Genomic DNA, 16,021 nt, shown 5'->3' with positions numbered 1-16,021 from the left:
AAAGAATTCAATCAAATTTGTGAGACAAGACCTACCCTTCACGAATCCGTGTTGACTATCCCGGATTAAGCTTCATCTTTCCAAATGGTCATAATCCTATCCTTCAGGACCTTTTCCATTATCTTCCCCACCGCCGAAGTAAGACTAACTGGCCTATAATTACCAGGGTCATCTGGAAGTTGAACAAATGTGTATATGGATTAAATGATGCATCTAGAGTCTGGTATTTTTCGGTAAGGTCAGTTTTGTTAAAGTTAGGCTGTTGCCAGTTGAAAGCAGATCCGGCAATGTTTTACTGGCACTATAAAGGAAATCTTTCTGGCATCTTTATGATGCATGTCGATGATTTTGAGTGGGGTGGGACTAGTGATTTCAAAGCTATTGTAAACTCTGGTTTGAGGAAAGCATTCAGGGTTGGAGGTCAGGCTTCCTGCGCATTTAAATATATTGGACTGGAAATCGGACAGACTAAGTTAGGGGCAACTTTACGTCAGCAATCTTATTTGGAAAGCATCAGCCCAATAGCAATTAGCCATGACCGGGTTTCACAAAAAGACGCAGTGGTTTCAAAGATAGAAAAAGAGCAACTGCAAAGTTTAATTGGGCAACTAAATTGGTTAGGTATACCGACTAGACTAGACGTGAGTTTTGATGTCTTAGAGTTAAGTGCAAAAATGAATTATCCCAAAGTGGAAGACATAATGAGAGCAAATAAAGCGTTGGTCAAACTAAAAATGCAGGAGTGTGTTTTGAGGTCCCCGGTTTTAGGTGACCGTAGGCACTTGAAACTCAGTTTATCGTGATGCGTCCTAAGCAAATTTATGTGATGGGGTTTCAAACGCAGGAGGTTTTATAATTTTCCTTTTGGGGAACAATGGTAAATGTTGCCCTCTTGTGTGGGAAACAAAGAAAATAAGGAGGGTGGTCAAAAGCACTTTGGCTGCTGAGATGTTAGGCTTTGTAGAGGTGGTGGATCTGGCCTTTTATATATCTCAGAAATCGACAAATTTTGGGATTAGGGGATTTGGGTAATATACCTATTGAATGTCACATTGACAATAAATCTCTGTGGGAAAATGTGCACTCTACAAAAAGTGTCAATGAAAAAAGATTAAGGATAGACATTGCAGGTTTGAAGCAAATGTACAGAGGGGAAATAGCAACACTTAAATGGGTTGACAGTTGCTATCAATTGTCAGATTGTTTTACAAAAAGAGGGGCTACCTCACAGAAACTTTTGGATATTGTTAATGAAGGGTGCCTGTTTCTGTGACTGTTTTTTTTTCTTCCAAACAAAAAGAAGGGGGGAAATTGCGTGTGTGTTTTTGAGTTTCTTGTAATTTTGTTTTCACCTAATTATTTTTTTCTCCAAGGAAGGGGAGACTGTTAAGTTATGGGTTAAGAGACATTCCAATTAGTTGTCTCATTCATGTTGGGATCCAGAAAGCACACTACTAGAGGACCTGATGGGCACATGCAGCGAGAAGAGGGGGCTATGTGGGAAAATATACGGACAGCTACTGGACAGAGCCCGAACACCACTGGACAGGACGAGACAAAAATGGGAGGATGAACTGGGGACAGAAGTAGGATGGGGTCTCTGGAGCCAAGCACTGAGCAGGGTGAGCTCCTCCTCCTTCTGTGCAAGGCTAAGCCTAATGCAGCTCAAAGTGGTGCACAGAGCGCACCAAAACCCGAATGAGCAGGTTATTCCCGGAGGTGGAGGACAAATGTGAATGGTGCCAGAGGGGCCCGGCCAATCACACCCACGTGTTTTGGGCTTGCCCCAAGCTTGTTGGGTTCTGGACAGCCTTCTCCGAGGCAAAGTCCAAAGTTGTGGGGCTGAGGGTGAAGCCAATGCCAATAGTGGCAATCTTCAGGGTATCAGAGCAGCCAGAGCTACACATTAGGGAAGTGAACACCCTTGCTTTCACTTCCCTAATCGCACGCCGGAGAATCCTGCTCGGCTGGCGATCGGCAGCACCACCCAAAGCTGCAGACTGGTGCACTGACCTCTCTGAATTTCTCCACCTGGAAAAGATTGAGTACGCCATCCGATGGTCAGAGGAAGGCTTCCTGGATACTTGAGGGCAGTTCGTCGGCCTCTTCCAAAACCTGTTCGAGGCCAACAACGAGGAGTAAGCCAGGGAAAAATAAATAAGATGAAGACCAAAGGACTGCGCAACGCGAGGGTGGGGGGTGGGGGCAGAAAAATGGGGAAACCACAGGAGAAGAGGAAGGGTGCAGAATCCAATGGGGGGGAGGCTGGGGAGGAGGAAGGGGGGATATCATAGACCGATCCAGAGGGCAGCAAAATGTACGTACAGTTAGTCAAATGGAGGACAAAATAATGCAAATTTGGTGGGCAAGAAAAATGTAATGCAAGAACGGTTTATAAATATGAGAAAAGCTAATAAAAAGATTTTTTTAAAAACATTACTGTTGGCCATTTACAGGCTTTTAAAACTTACCAAAGAATAGCAATTCTCTGAGAACGTAGTAATCTTAACTCCAAAAACACGTGTCACATTTAAAAACAAACAAAAAAAAAAAAAACAATTTATGTTAAGTACCCAATAATTGATACTGATATGGAAAGGAGCTTCAGGTGGCCTTTGTATCAGATGATGTGATGTTAGAGTTTTGTGCAGAGTCTGTTGAAGTAAATTAAAGGTGTTTGTGGAAAAGGAGCAGAACCTTTGACTCTTTGTACAACAGCAGCTAAACGTCTAACAAAGCCCAGCGCCGCTGGTCTCTACCTGTGAGCAAAGATTCCTTGTTCCCTCCTCGGCTCTCCACGGAAGCCCTTCTGCCAGGTTCACGTTTTTCAAAAGGAGTACCAAACGTTGTCAGCGTGACCACTAGCTGGGGATGCCGCTGATGACAGGAAGCCATTGGATGAAGGGTGGCTCTTGTTAATTGTATGGAAATAGGGCTTAATTGGTGAAACTTGGTTTCTCACCACGCTATGACGAGAGTCCAATTTTGCCTGTGGCAGCAGGCTGGTTACATTGCAAACTGGTTGGTGCCTGATGCTGGTCCCGTTTTTGGCCTCTCTCGCTGTTCACCGGCCTCGTTACACTTGAGCGCGAGTGCAACGAGGCCGGAAGATCGCACCCTCTGAGTCTGCAGTTTTAAGAGCCTGCCCACCCCACCATCCTTAATTGGACAGAGAACTTTTATTCATGCCAATTATGAGGGCGCCCCCTGGAACACTTCAAAGAGTTACTGTTTTTCTCCTGAGTTGGTTTTGGGACCCAGACACAATCCTGACTTCTGCTTTCCACCGCTGTGTGGAGAATTCAACTCCTAGAATGTGGCTAGAGCCCACAGCATTCTGATTCGAAGACAAGAACATGTGCTGGACTGTGGCGACTAGGGGCTTTTCACAGCAACTTCATTTGAAGCCTACTTGTGACAATAAGCGATTTTCATTTCATTTCAGGAGTGCTATCAACTGAGCCATAGAAGGATACCATGAAAATGTGAACCTCTGTTCAGGAATGCCTGTGCACATGTGAACTTGTTTACATTTGAAACGTTTTTGTTTGGAGGAGGTGAAACAATATCCCAACGTTCATCGTTTTGAGAGAAATGGATGATCCAGATTGCTGGTGTTTTGAATTGAACAGGGAAGGGAAAAACTGGACTTTTACAGAAAATTTAAACCGGGGTTTTCCTCAAGTCCACATTGGGATTGATTATAGAGTTCATAGAATTTACAATGCAGAAGGAGGCCATTCGGCCCATCGAGTCTGCACCGGCTCTTGGAAAGAGCACCCTACCCAAGGTCAACACCTCCACCCTATCCCCATAACCCAACCCAACACTAAGGGCAATTTATCATGGCCAATCCACCTAACCAGCACATCTTTGGACTGTGGGAGGAAACCGGAGCACCCGGAGGAAACCCACGCAGACACGGGGAGGATGTGCAGACTCCGCACAGACAGTGACCCAAGCCGGAATCGAACCTGGGACCCTGGAGCTGTGAAGCAATTGTGCTATCCACAATGCTACCGTGCTGCCCTTGATTATCGCGCCCTCAGAATTGGCATGAATACAAGTTCTCCGTCCAATTAAGGATGGTGGGCAGTTAATGTCACAGCCATAGGTTGTGAATGGCATCTAATTTCATGCTATTTCTGTATTTGGAAAGTTTGCTGTACAATTTATTCTTATTCTCAAAGATAACCTGTAATTATAATATTTAAGACTCTAATCTGGTTGAAATGTGCTGGTCTTTTTGCAATAGTTCAGCTCTCCGAATGATGTTGAATATACATATTAGCGCATCAGCAGATATGCAGGGGAGAAGGGTTTGCATTGGCTTAAAAAAAAATCTAAATCTCTTGATGGGAAGGATTACAAGGGGTGATTTAAAATTTAATAGGCTTTCAGCAATGGCAGAGTTAGAAAAGATTAAAGTATGGGGTTCCAAGTGCAGGCTGAAATTTCTGCCACCAGTGTTGAAATGAAAGGCAAAGCTGACTAATGAGGTACTAGAGTCAGAGGACAAGACTGGTCTTGTTGGAATAAGGTAAAATAAGTTGTCTAGGGTAGAGCATGCTGAGGTCATTGGCAGATCTATAGACATGGATTTAAAATTGCCTATGCTAGAGGAGGAAAGTAGTGATAATCAGCAACAAAAATAGAAGACGTTGACAATCTCAGCAGGTCTGACAGCAACCGTGGAGAAAGAACTGAGCTAATGTTTCGAGTCTGGAATACTATTTCTCAAAGCTAGTGAGAACTGGAAATACAATGAGATTTATACTGTTGTGGGGGTGGGGGGAGCATTTGTGTGGGGCAGATTAGGGCAGCATGGAGCAGTGGGGCCGGATGGAGGGATAGAGATTTGTGAAGATTAATAAAGAAGTTGTGCCTGAAGTGACAAATGAGCAGCAGTTAATGCAGGATTAGAAATGTTGTTTGAGAGTGCTGAAGTCGTTAATATGGAATCATAGAATGTTTATTGCACAGAATCAGGCCACTTGGCCCATCCTGTCTGTGCTGGCTCTCTGCGAAAGTGATTCAGCTCGTCCCACTCTGTTGCTTTTCCACATAACCCTGTAAATCTTTTCTTTCAGTTAATTATCCAATTCTCTTCTGATAACCATCATTCAAACAGGCTTCACCACACTGTCAGGCAGTACATTCCAGATCCTAACAACTCATTGTGTAAAACTTCAGCATGTCATCTCTGGTTCTTTTGTCAACTTAAATATGTTTTCCCCCAATCTACTCAGTCCAGAATCCTCATGATTTTCAATACCTCTATCAAACCTCCTCTCAATCATCTCTTAAAAGAGAACAGGCACAGCTTTTCTAGTTTATCCTCATAACAGAAGTCCCTCATCCCAAGAAGGATCCTTGTTAACCTTTTTTCCACCCTTTCCAATGACTTCACATTCTTCTTAAAATATAGTGCCCATAACTGGATGCAAAACTCCAGTTGAGGAAGATCCCTTGTTTTATCAAGGTTCACTGTAACTTCCTTGCTTGTGCACTCCATGGGTCGGACATTGTGGGACGCCATGAACAGGGAAACAGGTAGATGGACCTGTAAAATAGGAGTTGGGTGAATTGTCTTTTTGAAAGAATGTTGTGGGTTGTTTAATTGAGAATATTGCTTGCTTAGAATGTAGTGGATTGTCTCAGCTGCTGCATTGCAATTTGTTACAGCTGTCCAAATAGCAGAGCTTTCTGTGGGATTGGCCTGAAGCTTCCTCAGTGACTGGATCATTTTGTTGAAAAGATATCTATTTTCAGCTTTGTAGTTACAGGGCATCAGCGAGGCAGGGAAGAGCCTCAAAGAATAGCTGTGTAATTGTAATAACATTGTAGTAACATAATAACAGCAAAGGCAGATATATACTCTACTGTGTGCCATGTTCACTTGTTTTAATATTGCTTTTCCTTGTTCTTCCTACCAAAATGCATTGTCACACCTTTCGGCACTAAATTTTATATGCCGCGTGTCCACCCGTTGCACCTGCTGACCTGTTTCTTCTTCATGTCTACCACTGTCTTCCTCACAGTTCACAATGTTTCCCACGTTTTTGTCACATGCAGACTTTGAAATTGCCCTATGCACCCAACTCAAGGCAATTCATGTAGACAAATGTTGGCTCCTTGAGAACCCACAATATAATATCTTCCAATCCGAAATACAACCATGGAGCACTGCCCATTGTTTTTTGTAACTCAGACAACTGTATATCCATGGTGCAGCAGGCCCTTTTATTTCATGGGCTATAACCCTCCTGACAAATCTGTTATGTGGCACTTTATCAAATGCCTTTAGGAGCTACACTCACAACAAACACAATAAAATTAGCTAAACAGGATATATCCTTAACAAACAGGATATGTCCTTGGATTAATTCACATTTGACCAAATGAACAGTAATTTGTCCCAGATCATCATTTCTGAAAGATTTCCCTCTGCTGAGATTAAACTGACTTTTGAACAAGGGTAGAACATTTGCAATTCTCCAGTCCTCTGGCACTGCCCTCGTATCTAAGGAGGACAGGAAGACTATTATCAGTGCCCTATAATTCTGACCTCTACTTCCCTCCGTATCCTTGGGTGCATTCCATCTGGTCCTGAGACTTATCAACTTAAGTGCAGCCAGCTTTTCTAATACTTGCTCTTGAGTAATTTTTAATCTCATCCAGTGTGTCATCGACCCTCTCTTTTGCTTTTACTTTGGGAGCATATTCTTCTTTGGTAAAACCAGATGTAAAGTACTCCTTTATTATTTACGCTGCCAAGTCCACTGCCGTTTATATATAAATCCTCTTTTTGGTCCCTTATCAACCTCATTTCTCTTTTTTACCATCCTTTTACTATGTCTACTGTTACCAATCCCTGCGGCAGCACCATAAACCAAATTAATCAAAGCTGCCAGATAACCCTCAAATGAAGAAATTGCCAACAAGATTTCATTTTTTGTACTTTTTATTCCAACACGAATCAAAACTATTGCAAATTGAACATTAATTACGTACTTTAAATAGAAAAGTAAATTTCACTTTAAGTTGCTGATGTAATAAAGATACGTCATAATTCAACCATAAGCACATTCATCACTCCCTGCACAAATGTGGCTTGATTACAATGGGGACAATGAGGTCCTGGTTATTTTACTGGGAAGATGGTATTAGATATTCACAGCTGTAGAAAATGGCAAAAGAATTGACCTGACTCTCCTTGGTTAGATTGTTTGTCTACAATCTCACAGCGACGTGTTATGAATGCCAGGCTTTCTGAATGGGTATATTTTAAATTATCTATTTAATTTCGAGGTAAACTGGAGTTGGGAATTTAAAGGATTGTTAATTAGCATTTTATTTGGATGCAAAGCCCATGTGATTCATGTTGCTATGGGGGTGGGATTTAGGAGGGAATAGTCCATGCCATTGTATTATTGGGCTACATGTTTTTTCGTGGGATATCCCTGCACCTCACAGTCAAGGTAGGTCTGCAGGAATCTGTGAGAAAGCAGAAATATAGGTGCAACCAATCTGTATTGTTAACTACGCAGAAAGTGGGAGGAAGCTTGTGGTTGGATTGAAGAGCCCAAGTTCCTGAAGCTGATATTGGAAGATTTGTCTAGATTTGGCGACAAGAGTTTCAGTGCACGTGAGTTTGGTGATTGGAAGTTATCCAGCTGAAAAAGGAAAAGCAAGCAAGGCATTGAATGCTGAGAATAACTTGGAGCAGGTTCCTAGAAATGTTAAGACCTCATCAGGGTCAAGAGTAAAGTGCAACTATGGTGGGGGATTTTTTTTGGTCCTTTTGAAAGTTAAGTTCTTCTTTGTGGTTTACCTACATCAGTGGTATTTAGTCAATATATAAAAACAGTAAATGCTGCCTAAATTCAACAGGTCTGGCAGTTTCTATGGAGAAAAACAGAGTTAATGGCTGGGGATCTCCATTAACCTCTACTGCAATCGGGAATACCGATTGGGCAGAGAATGGAGGGTCTCATGCCAGCGGGACCATCCATGATGGTCCAACCGCCTCACCGAGAACTCCCATCGGGCAGGCTTTGGTGCGAGTTTAATCTAGCGTATCCCTGCCACGGTAGAGTCTGAGGGATCAGGGCACTAATGAAGCGCTAGGCTGAAGAGAGAGGGCCCTGACCCCCCCCCCCCCGCCCCACCCCTGTCAGATGGAGGAGGGGGGAGCGGGGGGGTGACCCGTTATTCCCGTGGTGTGGGGGGGCTGCCATTCCTTGTCATGAGGGGGCAGAGGAGTGGGGGGGAGGGGACATGATTAGCGCTGTGGGAGGGAAGGGGGCCTCATGCTGGACTTCTGGATTGGGCCATCAGCTCAAAATGACAGTCAAGAACTCGGCAAACTCTCCACCATGCATATATTTGCATGGTAAGGGAGAGAGACTCTCACCTGGGCCCTGCTTCCATTGCCAGTGACCAGTCCCGATTCTCTGCTGGTGGGAGTATTTTGGCTGGGATTCTCTGTTCTGGAGCCTTTATTTCAGGTCTAAATGATTCTTCTACAGAACTGAAGTAGTATTTAATTTTGAGTTTGTTCCAGTAAAACTCTTACACCTTGAAATCGTATTGTGTGTTCCTGCCAGTCAGTTACTGGGGATTCCCCTAACTTTTTAAGTTATCGGGCTCTATTGGGATTGTACCAATGGTGATGGAGGAATCTGTGACATTGGAGGTAGGGTAAGATTAGGTGAGTATGGGTCTCATTTTGGCCAGACCAGGTAATGGCAGATTCCAGTCCTTAAAAGGCATTAGTGAGCCATGTTGATTTTCTGACAATCTGATAGCTTGTGGTCACCATTACTAAGGCAAGTTCTTAGTTAGTTGAACTTAAATTCCACCATCTGCCGTGGTGATATTTGAACCAGTACTTTACTGTCTCCATTGCAAGAGATAGCATTCCATGAACTGTGTACAACCGCAAAAAGAGATTTTGTGGGAACTGTTACGATGCACTTGTGGCAGTCCCACATTCCAAACTCCTCTGTATCAAGAAATAGAATTTGGAGCCAATTCGTAGCAGATGAAGGACAATTCATCATATTTTGTTTGTAACACCATTGCGGAATCCCAGAAGTGAGGCTTAAGAGTACTCTGAAGGGAACTACCTGACCACCACATGTATCATTGAGTAAGCCGTTGTTCATTTTGAAGGTGCACTTTGGTCTGGAGGTGCCTTTCAATACTCACCAGTGAGGCTCTCCAGAATCATCATGGCTTGCTGCATCATTACACAGCAGACAGGATTACAGATGGAGGAATATCAAGGCACTTATCAATGATCTTTTGAGGAGAATGAATCCTATAATGACCAGTGGTGTGTGCTGCTCTCTATGTTGCCCATATGGTGGACTGGTGGTAATTCACATGGCTGCGGCAGATGTTGGTTTTCCATTTGGCGGACTCCCCACCAACCTTTTATCCCATTGGGGGCCGGGGGGCAGCGAGGAATTGGGCATCTTGTATAATTCTGCCCATTATATAAAGAAATCTATATTTGATTTAGTAAGCAAAAGGGAGTTAGTGTCCTGTTCTGAATTGTGCACAACAGTCATGTACTTGGATTGAGTTCCACTGTTCTGCTATTATCAAGTCTTGCCGAAAGAAATAAAAAAAGTTTTATTTTCTCGTCTTTTAGGTTTTATAGTTAACACTAAATACATATTTTGAAAATGATATTGCCAGATCATGTGAGATGATATCTTGAAAGCTTTAAAATAGCGTTGAAACAGTTCTAACCAGTTCTTTGAAGCATGTAATATCTAAACAAAAAAATCCAAATTTGATATGCATGTATCATTTCTGAAAAAATGGTATAAGTTGCAAGTTTATTATTTTTGCACATTTCAAGTAACAAAATTGATGTAATCAATTTGATGAATCATTTTTTTGTTGTTGCTGTAAGCTTTGTAAATGAATTCTCAGTAATAAAATATACTTCATCAAACTTTGAGTTTGAGTTTTACTGTTAATTCATGCCAAATAGAAGAGAAAATCACTTGTGTATCATATAGTGCAGGCAATCTGACGAGCGCTTTATGCATTGAAAGTATACTAACTGAAATTACAGCTGTTCAGAATTAGCTCCTGTCCAGCATGTGATGCAATTCTTACATGGAACAAATGAAAGCTCCAAAATGAGAGTTCACTACAGAACATAAATTGGAGATAAAGTTGAGAGTGCCTTTTTTGTGCTTTGTATTTCATTCATATACGCAAACACATCTTCACGTGGTACTGCATTTAAGAAAGATTTCTGTCATCTTAAGGGCCGAATTAGATTAATACCTTGTGTTTATAATGTTAATAATACCACCTTATTATATCTGTCAAACGTCTCAAAGTGCTTTGTATTCAGTGAAAATGGAGATCTGTTTTTAACTCGACAAATGCAGCACAACCCTTGAATGGATGATTTTGTACAAATTGCTGACCTGCATTGTGTGCACAAGTCTTGAGTCATGCTTGAACTCAATCTTCTAATCATAAGTACTAATACCCTCAATTTGGCCAGCAGACACTATTGTAAGTTCCACTGAAAAATATTGCTATGTGATCTAATTAAATTTTGTCTATTGGAACAAAATCTAGTTGTACTTGCCCCAAAATATACTTGTGAAGTGATTTCACAAGCACATGCTAAGTTGAAACAAACATTTGAAACAAACAGATCCAGAGACCGTTTACTTATTTTTCATATCTTTACATTCACCCCTATATTTGATGGCTGCCTCTTCCATGGCTGTGATCATTTTTGCACCAGCTGTTTGGGTGGTTGGTGCTACACATCAGGGTTTTGAGGACACTCACATCTCGTGTGATAAGGAGTCACTCATCTCCATTGGACCTCTGCATCTTCTCATTGCCGTGTTCAGAGCTGGAAACCTGAAGAAGCAATCTTGTTACTGTAACACACTGTTCTGAGCTTAGAGCAAAGCAAAGCACTGCTTTTACTCATGTTTGTTTATCGTGTTCAACCCATCTTATAACTTTTTATGCCTGCAAGTTTTGCCAGTAACTTTGTTTATCTGTCATGAAATATGGCATTGGGGAGACAGCAGTATAGTGGTAATGGTACTGGAGGAGTAATTCAGAGGTCCAGGGTAATGTGCTGGAGTCATTGGTTCAAATCTCACCCAAGGTAGCTGGTAAAATGAAAAACAATTAAGTTAGTATATAAATCTGGATTTGAAAGCTAGTCTCAGCAATTGCAATCATGAAACTATCAATCATTGTTGTAACAATCGATCGACTTCACTAATCCTTATCTGGCCTTGGCTACATGTGATTCCAGACCTTCAGCAATGTGGTGACACTGCTCTCTGAAGTGGCCTAGCAAAGCTACTCAGTTCAAGGGCAATTAGGGATAGGCAACAAATGCAGACCTTGCCAGCGACGCCCATATCCCATGAACATCTTTTTTAAAACCCAGCTAAGTGTTGTCAAAGTCAATAGTTTCCTGCATTTAATCTGTATTTTGAGCTCTTCCCGAGTTGAATAGCTTCCACAAGTTTCAACCACAATCTTTGATTAAAATTAAATAAGTCAAAAATAATGGAGCCTCTCACAAATTTAAGTGCTGGAAAAATGAAGTGGTGAGTTTCCCATTGTGATCAGTCCATATGCAGCATACTCAACTGCTAGTTAATATTTTGTTTCTGCCTTGCCCTAACCTCCAAACAGCTTGACATAATGTGATATGGATTAATTTTATGCTACAGGATTCCAACTCTATATTTTATCCCATATTTAGGTGGCATGTATGCAGTTTATTAATGCACTTGTGACCACTCCTGATGATTTAGACTTGAGGATGCATATTCGAAATGAGTTTGTGCGTTGTGGACTGAGAGAGATACTACTGGTAAGAGCAATATGAGGAGTTAATATCTGTTTAATGTGGATAAATGTGATTATATTGATTTACTAATTGTCTCTGGACAGCATGGGTTAAAGAAAATGAGATGCACTGAGATGGATCTCAAAATTGCTAGTTAGCCTCTTTTCTTCATTCTCCTATTTTATAACCAATAGTAAGATTAATGGCATGCATATCATCCAGCTGAGAAGTCGGTTTGGCTGGGACTGTGGACTTCCATAATATCTATTTCCAAGACTCCAAATAGGAGGGGCGTGACAGTATATTTATTTTAATTTGTGTCCACCATTTGCCTTTGATTCTTCTCTTTGCTGTCTTCTCCGTTATCCAATTTTAACCTGATCATGATGTTTGCTACTTTGACATTTCGCCAACAAGCAATAAAATGGATTCAGGGCTCAAATAATAACAATCAATTGGTTTAACAAGTAAATTGTGCAGTCTTGGTTCAAATATTAAGTTAATGTGGTTAAAAATTATTTTTAAATGATAAAAGACTATTTCTCAATCACACTCGTGAACTGCTGTATTAAAAATGTTGGTTAATTTCCACATTGATATTAATTTCTCTCTCTCGTTCTGTATGAATTAGGCTGCAATGCATAAAGTTTGCTAATTTATCTTCCATAGGAGTTGAGATTAATTAAAAATGATGCACTGGATATCCAACTAAAAGTATTCGATGAGCACAAAGAAGAAGACTTGATTGAATTTTCACATCGCCTGGAAGATATTCGATCCGAATTAGAATATCCTTTTTTTGTAGAACACTATTTCCATGATCATTCTGTAAACTGGAATATTACAGATAAATGCAAAGCAAATCTCTGCAATGATTTATCAAAGGGCGAGAAGTTTGAGAAATGTATTTGTTTGGAAAATGCACTGAACTATGTTCCATTTGCCAAAATATGATGCAACTGATGGATTTTCTTTTTGCTTACCTAGCAAGATCATCGATACTGAGAAATATGAACAGGATAGGCCATTTGGCCCATCAAGTCTGCTCCACCATTCAATAAGATCATGGCTGATCTGATTGAAGCTTTAATAGCACTTTCCTGCTTGCCCCCCATAACCCATGGACTCCCTTGTAAATCATAAAGCTGTCTAATAAGCCCTGAAACGCTGCCTGGGTTTTTTTTCATACTACGCCCAGTGGGTCCCCCAGTACGCAGACAAGGCCCGCCCCCTAATACAGACCACGACCTTCCCTCTGTCGACAGAGGCTTGCCAGGCCCTCAGCCGCATCAAAGCGGATATCGCAAAGGCCACGATGCGCGCCATCGACGAGTCCCTCCCCTTCCAGGTCGAGAGCGACGCCTCTGACGTAGCTCTAGCGGCCACCCTTAATCAAGCGGGCAGACCCGTGGCCTTTTTCTCCCGAACCCTCCACGCTTCAGAAATCCGCCACTCCTCAGTGGAAAAGGAAGCCCAAGCCATAGTGGAAGCTGTGCGACATTGGAGGCATTACCTGGCCGGCAGGAGATTCACTCTCCTCACCGACCAACGGTTGGTAGCCTTCATGTTCGATAATGCACTGCGGGGCAAAATCAAAAACGACAGGATCTTAAGGTGGAGGATCGAGCTCTCCACCTTCAACTACGAGATCTTGTATCGTCCCGGAAAGCTGAACGAGCCGTCCGATGCCCTATCCCGCGGCATGTGCCAACGCACAAATTAACCGCCTCCAAACCCTCCACGAGGACCTCTGCCACCCGGGGGTCACTTGGTTTTTCCACTTTATCAAGTCCCGCAACCTCCCATACTCTTTAGAGGAGGTCCGTACAGTCACAAGGGACTGCCACATCTGCGCGGAATGCAAACCGCATTTTTTCAGGCCGGATGGTGCGCACCTGATTAAGGCTTCCCGCCCCTTTGAACGCCTTAGTCTGGATTTCAAAGGGCCCCTCCCCTCCACCGACCGCAGCACATACTTCCTTAATGTGGTGGACGAATACTCCCGCTTCCCATTCGCCATTCCCTGCTCTGACATGACCGCGGCCACAATCATTAAAGCCCTGAACACCATCTTCACACTGTTCGGTTGCCCCGCATACGTCCACAGCGACGTCCACACTCTTTCATGAGTGACGAGCTGCGCCAGTTCCTGCTCAGCAAGGGCATAGCCTCAAGCAGGACGACCAGCTACAACCCCCGGGGGAACGGGCAAGTAGAGAGGGAGAACGGCACGTTCTGGAAAACCGTCCTACTGGCCCTACGGTCCAGGGACCTCCCAGTTTGCGGGTGGAGGAGCAACCAAGCAAGCTGCTCTACCCTGGATGGTGTAAAAGGTCTTAGTGTTGTTGGAGCTGCACTCATCAGTCAAGTGGAGAGAATTGCATTACACTCATGACTTGTGCTTTGTAGATGGTGTACAGGCTTTGGGGGGGTGGGGGGAAAGATGAGTTACTCACTGCAGGATTCCGAGTCTTTGACCTGCCCTGGTAACCAAGGTATTTATATGGCTAGTCCAATTTAGTTTCTGGTCAATGTTAACCCCCAGGATGTTGATAGTAGGGGGATTTAGTTATCGTAATACTATTGAATGTCATGGGGAAATGGTTAGATCCTCTTGTGTTGGAGATTGCCATTGCCTAGCACTTGTGTGGCATGAATGTTACATGTCACTTATCAGGCAAAGCCTGGATATTGTCCCAGTCTTGCTGCATTTGGACATGGACTGCTTCAGTGTCTGTGGAGTCGTGAATGGTGCCGAACATTGTGCAGTCATCAGCAAATATCTCCACATCTGACCTCATGATGGAAGAAAAGCCATTGATTAAGCAACTGAAGATGGTTGGGCCTAAGAAAAGTGAGTTCCATATACTGGCACCCCTCCGAGCAAATTTCTCCCCACCATCATCTTAAACCCCTTGTGTTTAAACTGTGTCTCCTAGCTGCAGATTTCCTCGAGAGGAAATATGATCTTGACATTTACCCTGTCAAGCCTCCTGAAAACCTATGTTTAAATAAGTTCACCTGTTAAACCAGTGTGTATAGGCCAAATCTGCTTAACATTTCCTCATAAGACAACCTCTTAATCCCAGGAATCAACCTGCTGAGCCTTCTCGGAACTGTGTCCAATACAGTTATATCCTTCCTTGGGTAAGGAGACCAAAGCTGTACGCAGTTTTACATAAGGAGTACAAAACTGTACAGGTGCAGTCTCACTAAAGCCCTGTACGGTTCTAGCAAGAGCAAAGATGCTCTTAGCACTTTGTTGTGATTCCAATCTGTAAGACTAAACTGTAAATCAAAACTAGTTGAGATCCTTGGGACACCACAACTTTGTTTTTGTTTTCAGTCATTTTCACAACTTTGAAAGTATTAAACACCTTCAGGATCTGAATATGTTTGCAAAAAATAATCTATTTCTAAAACTAGCTAAGAAGTGGAGGAAGTTTACTCTTTACCTCAATACTGAAATTCTGAATATTGAGACTTAACGAGTGTTGAGACAAGAGTTATGGGTAAAGGAAAGGCTTCCCTTGACGATTGAACATCTGTTGAACTATTTTTCTCCTGATGCAAAGATAATCTATACGAGTAAATAAAAAATAGCAGTGGTAAAAGCTGAACTTTATGGAAAATTTAAAACCCTTTATTGTAAAGTAAAAAGAGCTCTGCAATAAAACCATGTCCATCATCCGAATTATAATGTCACAACTTACTGAGGCGAATAGGAACTCCCAAAATCTTTACCAGTTTACAAATTTGCCTACTTCAGGGTAGAATGTAGCCATATCTGTGGGTTCAGTTCTGTTTAATTCAGTTTGGTGGGCAGGGTTGTGGGCTACATCTCATTTTTTTCCAGTTGTACTGAAAGTAGTTTTTCTGCTTGTTTTGAGTTTTCCAAGTTCAGTTGGTTTGAGTAACTTCAATCTAGTTCCCACTGAGGGAAAATTCAAAATTTACTGTTTTATGGTTAAATTGTTTGTTTCACTTCAGATGGTGTTTAAAAAAAATTTAAATAAAGCGAATAAATCAACACAGAAGGAGATGAGGAATGCAGTTCAACAGAGCTTCACTCTGCATCGGACTGTGCAGGATGCTGTTACTGCATGGCAACAATAGACATCCTCCATTTCCTAAACAATGACGTACTTCACCTTGATG

The 16,021-nt window shown here is 42.3% G+C and overlaps 1 protein-coding gene across 1 annotated transcript in view; it reads left to right on the top strand.

Annotated features, from left to right (window-relative positions):
• The window catches only part of LOC140391630 (protein diaphanous homolog 3-like), an 837,607-nt gene that overhangs the window by 255,342 nt on the left and 566,244 nt on the right, over positions 1–16,021 (top strand). Inside the window, exons 10-11 of the mRNA XM_072476316.1 lie at positions 11,777–11,887; positions 12,533–12,651. Coding sequence (XP_072332417.1) covers positions 11,777–11,887; positions 12,533–12,651 — 230 coding nt within the window. The remainder of the gene's footprint in view (positions 1–11,776; positions 11,888–12,532; positions 12,652–16,021) is intronic.

The sequence above is a fragment of the Scyliorhinus torazame genome, chromosome 15 (assembly GCF_047496885.1).
Source record: "Scyliorhinus torazame isolate Kashiwa2021f chromosome 15, sScyTor2.1, whole genome shotgun sequence".
NCBI classification, from domain to species: Eukaryota; Metazoa; Chordata; class Chondrichthyes; order Carcharhiniformes; family Scyliorhinidae; genus Scyliorhinus; species Scyliorhinus torazame.
The sequence above is the reverse complement of the archived record's forward strand: the minus strand, read 5'-3'. Positions and strand labels throughout refer to the sequence as shown.